The sequence below is a fragment of the Zingiber officinale genome, chromosome 5A (assembly GCF_018446385.1).
Source record: "Zingiber officinale cultivar Zhangliang chromosome 5A, Zo_v1.1, whole genome shotgun sequence".
NCBI classification, from domain to species: Eukaryota; Viridiplantae; Streptophyta; class Magnoliopsida; order Zingiberales; family Zingiberaceae; genus Zingiber; species Zingiber officinale.
In genome coordinates this window covers 73,426,992-73,432,066 of record NC_055994.1, presented here as the reverse complement: position 1 = coordinate 73,432,066, position 5,075 = coordinate 73,426,992, and the positions used below count along the sequence as shown (strand labels likewise).

The 5,075-nt window shown below is 37.0% G+C and overlaps 1 protein-coding gene across 1 annotated transcript; it reads right to left on the bottom strand.

Annotated features, from left to right (window-relative positions):
* Positions 1-2,073: 2,073 nt before the first annotated feature.
* Positions 2,074-3,237, bottom strand: LOC121979645 (putative CCR4-associated factor 1 homolog 8). Its single transcript, XM_042531638.1, has one exon. It carries the CDS (start codon positions 3,235-3,237, stop codon positions 2,074-2,076), a length of 1,164 nt encoding a protein of 387 aa, XP_042387572.1.
* Between the last annotated feature and the right edge of the window lie 1,838 nt (positions 3,238-5,075).

Here is a 5,075-nt window from a genome sequence, read left to right as displayed (position 1 = left end):
ACCACGATATAATTAAATTTTGGATCCAAAGATCCCAAAATTTTTCCAACAAGTCGATCATCTTTCATATCATCTCCATATCTTTTCAATTGATTAGTGACAGCTAATACTCTTGAGAAATAATCTGAAATGGATTCGGAATCCTTCATGCGTAGAGATTCAAACTCTCCTCTCAATGTTTGGAGACGTACCTTCTTCACTTTATCAACCCTTTTAAATGAAGCTTGAAGAGTTTCCCATGCTTGCTTGGAAGTAGTTGTCGCAGCAACTTTCTTGAACATCTTTTCATCCAAACTTTGATGGATGAGGGTGAGCGCATTTTGGTTCTTCTTCTTGGCGGATGCCACATTTTCATCAACGCCATTCTCCACAGGATCCCAAGCTTCATATGATCCAAGCAAAGTCTTCATTCTTATGCACCAATTATCATAATTTTCCTTGGTGAGAGATGGAACAACAAATGGGGTTCCATTCGACATTTTCCTTCAATCTTTTTCTCCAAACACAAATTGGGCTCTGATACCACTTTATTAAAAGATGAAGAGCAAAAAAAACTATAATACTCAAGATGGAAGGAAATTACTTTTTCATTTCATATCTAAATTGTTAAATCTATAAGGTATTTATAGGGTATACCCAAGATGTATCTACATAAATACATGAATCAATATTAAATGGCATACGTGCATCATCCAAAGAATCATTCATGAATCCTCCAAAAGACCTCCAATATTCATGCACACAATATTAAATACTTAATTAATCTAATTTATATTTTCAACACTGTTTTCCCTCACGGATATGGAGACCTTTGAAGATCGACCATGGCAACCTTGCTGGCTGCTCTTGAGCCCTTCCAAGCAACAGATGAATGGGAAATCTGAGATTTCTCTCGAACTCCAAAGGGGAAGTAAGATGTATGTCTAGTTTTAGGAGGACGAGTTTTGAGGAAAAATGCGTCAGGAAGAGGAATTTGGATTTTTCTCCATTTGTTCTCCACCGGGGCAAACGAAGAACTTTATGAAAATGGAGCTCTATTCTTCCCCATAGAAAATACCAGGTTAACTAACTGACTGCAAAGGAGTGTTTTGGTACGTGATTAAATGTATTGTAATCACTATATGAGACTCCTGTGATGGAAAGGTCTCTTCTTTTTGCTCTCAAGCCTTGCCTTGTTATAGGTGATAGGCAGCGTGCTATTGGCCTACTGTGCTGATGCTTTTCATACCAATTTTGAGCTGCTTATACTTTGAGCTTTGCCTGAATTTTGATTTGCTGCTTCATCTTTGCAGTCGCTCCGGAAGTTACCCGAGCCACCTGTTAATAATCACCACACTATTAAAGCTGTCCAGCAGCTTGTTGCTCCCGGGAGGAAGGATTTCATCGAACTTCCAGATCTTAATGATCTGCCAACTGATTGCTGAGTTCCCAAATTAACTTGGTCAAGCCTATTGATTAATTGGAATATATAGGATGTCATGATCAATAGAAGGTTGTCTTCCGGAATCTTTGGATGGCTAACCATATATATCTGATGTAATATACAATGCGTAGAGGCGGTTCTCATGAGTGATTAACAGTATGTAACTCGAAGAGTTTATTACTTTTAGGATTTGCAGAAATGATTTCTCTTTTTTATTTAACTACATTATATATGTATATATAGATTTGGAGGAGTAAAGCTCCAATTCTTGTTCTACTCTGTGCTGGATCACGAAATATTTATTTTAGTATTTGATGGAAGCAGATCGATTAGGAACAATAGTATTACAACATCAAAGCAAAAGAAAACACTGGTACATAAAAGTAATTACAGGGGAAAATTTCTTAAATAATCGGAGTTAAAAAACTTGAGTATGGTACCTGCAATTTACAATTCCGAAGTAATCTTTCTGATCCTTCACCAGGCCATAGACAATATTAGTGGAAATAAAATATTTATATAGTTCGAGACTCTCTTTCCCACTTCAGGTGTATGATTATTAGTAGAAAGTCAGATGTTTACTTATAATTTACAGTATTTAACCAGAATAGACAATTAAGCACGAAACTTAAAGTCTTCAACGGGATGGATTAGGTGAAATAGTGCATGAACTGCATTGGGTAAGGCCAAGAATAAAAGTAATACTGCACCGGTTGCACTGGGTTGAACGGAGGATCGCTCGCCGGCAGCAACCCAGGAGAGCTGTAATTGACGACCACCGAAGACGACTGCGGCAGCGGCAGCAACCCAGGAGAGCTGTAATTGACGACCACCGAAGACGACTGCGGCAGCGGCAGCAACCCAGGAGAGCTGTAATTGACGACCACCGAAGACGACTGCGGCAGCGGCAGCTGCGGGATGATCGTCTGTTCTACAGAAATCGTTGCATCATTCGCAGGAGGATGATAATTGACGACGCCATGGACCGGCGGGAGCCATTGCAGCAGGGGAGGAAGACTGCTGAGTCGTTGTGCCCTCTCGATACTCGCCTTGATCTTGAACTCCACGCAAGCTTTCTCCACCCCGTACAGCACCATGACAAATTGCGCCTTCTCGATCTCCCATCTCTTCTTCATCTCGGTGAACACCAATCCGATCACCATGCTGTCGAAGCCGGCCTGATGCGCAACGCCCTCTGCTTTTAGTTCCACCAACCTGGCCAACTTTGTGAGGCCGAGCTCGCCGCCAAGGAGCCCGGGGCAAGAATTAGCCACGTGCTTCAGGTCGTACAGTTCGCCTAAAATATTTCCAGCTTCGAATAGAAACTCCGGCAGAGTGTCAGGGAGTGGTCTTCCGGCGGTGAGCACCTTCATCAGGTAAGCGGCGTCGTAGAGTCCATGGAAAGTTATGTATTTGGCGTTGTGGCCGCGGAACAGCTTGTGGCGAAGAAGAGAGTAGCATTGCGCCGACTTGATGCCGTTGCGGCGGTTCTTATGCAGGTCGTGGCCGCTCTCCTGCAAGAGGCGGATGGAGTTGGGCGAGGAAGCACTGAGGTCGGGGTCGAAGTCGGCGAAGTTGAATTGCCAGCAACAACCGGGCCATGGCTGGTTGCCACTAGCATCGAACAGGGCGAGGCCGAATTGAATGATGCTGGTGCCGTCGACATTGTGCTTCACGTCGGCGTAGCGTTGTTCATCGGAGGTGTGGCGGGGAGTGTCACGGAGGAAGCCGGGAAACTCAGTGTCGATGGCAACGATAGGGAAATAACGAAGGAGATCCTCGATTACTAGAGACTGCTCCACCACATTGCTCATCCAAACGTCCGTAGTGGAAGTTTTGATAGATTGATCCATGAATTTCTGGTAGAGGAGGAAGAAGATTGCGTGAATCTATTTATTTGAACAATCAGTTAACAGAAATAATAAAATTTGTAGGAGTTTATTCCGGAACTAATTTTAATTTCTTTTTAAAGGATATTTTTAATTAATGTTAGACTTGGCTTTTCAATTTAAATTTTTACATGAAAAATTATTAACCAGTGGGAAAAAAAATAACTGAATTTGAATTTGTCCACCGCTTTACTACAATTATAATGTTACTCGGATTTTCCATGAGTTTGTCAAATCTATTTTTGCAATTTTTTACCAACTTTATCAGTAATATTTAATTTTTTTTATAACCAAAGATAAAATTTAGTCATGTAGTTTTTTACCTACCAAATTTATTTAATCCGTTATGTTTAATTTATTGTTCATTAAAATTAGATTTAAATAGTAATATTTAATTTTTTAATAGTATAAGTTAGGTTTGATAAATTAAAATATTATTGGTTATACTTATTATTAATTATTTTTTTATAATTTATTTTAAAATTTGGACACGATATTTTTTATGTTTATTTTTTTAATAAAATTATATTTAATATTAAAATAGATTATTTCTCTTTAAATTTTATTTCTTTCTCAATTTCTCTCTTTGTTGTAATAATTTTTATATTATTGTTGAGATCAAATCTTCTGTCCTCAAATTTCTCTGTCCCCGTGTACCCTTACCGATCGGACGGACTAGATTACATCTCAAGGATGTCTTGCAAATCACGAGGATACTGCATACATCTTAAAGATGTCATGATGCCTTGAGATGTAATCTGGTCCATCCGATCGGCAAGGAACACGGGGACAGAGAAATTTGAGGACAGAAGATTTGATTTGATTATTGTTACTCTCATTTATCTATTAATTGTTATCCCTATCTTTTTTTTTTTTTGTAATCGTGGATGTTAAATATGAATTAATTATTAATTAAATATTTTCATCAAATAAATTTAGTTAATAACTTATATAAAACGCTACTATAAATCATTCTCTTTTAATGGGTAAGAATTAGTGCAGCATTATTGCATGATAATATGAGGAAAAGCGTGTAAAAAATTAAAAAGGAAAACTATGTAAATAATAAAAAAGGAAATATATTTAAAAATAAACAACGGAAAAACTTGTAAAAATTAAAAATAGGCAAATTGTGTAAAATAAAAAATAAAAAGGAATAGCGTGTAAAAAATTTATAAATGGCAAACTGTGTAAATAATAAAAAAAAGGGAATATGTAAAAGGGACTACGTGTAAAAAAACAATAAAAAAAAAGAAAAGAAAATGTGAGATTGACTACATCCTGTTATTACCATTTATTCAGTATTAATAATGGAGGGTTTGGAGAGCATATTTTGCTTAATTGGAAGATGGATTATTATCATGTGAAAGCTAAACTGCCATGTGAAAGTTAATCATGATCATAGTCAAATAATAAAATCATGTGCAAATACTACCCATCTGACATTCATTGTTGTTGCTATTTTTTTCTAGTCGAATAACTTTGGTCTCTTGCGATGAGTTCATTGTTGTTGTTATTTTTTTCTAGTCGAATAAATTTTTTTTCAAGGATTTTTTTTATTAATGTTAGACCTGGCTTTCCAATTTAATTTTTTACAAGAAAAATTGTTAGCCAATGGGAAACAAAAAATAACTGAATTTGAATTTGCTCAAACGATCCTCTGCTTTTGCAACAATTATAATGTTAATAAAATAAATTTAATTTGAACTCAAAAAGTTGAAGCTAGGCTAAGTGACAAATCGTTCAATCTTATGCAGTGCTCC

Coding starts and splice junctions, on each gene's coding strand:
- LOC121979645 (XM_042531638.1), bottom strand. CDS start 3,237: ATGAGCAATGTGGTGGAGCAGTCTCTAGTAATCGAGGATCTCCTTCGT.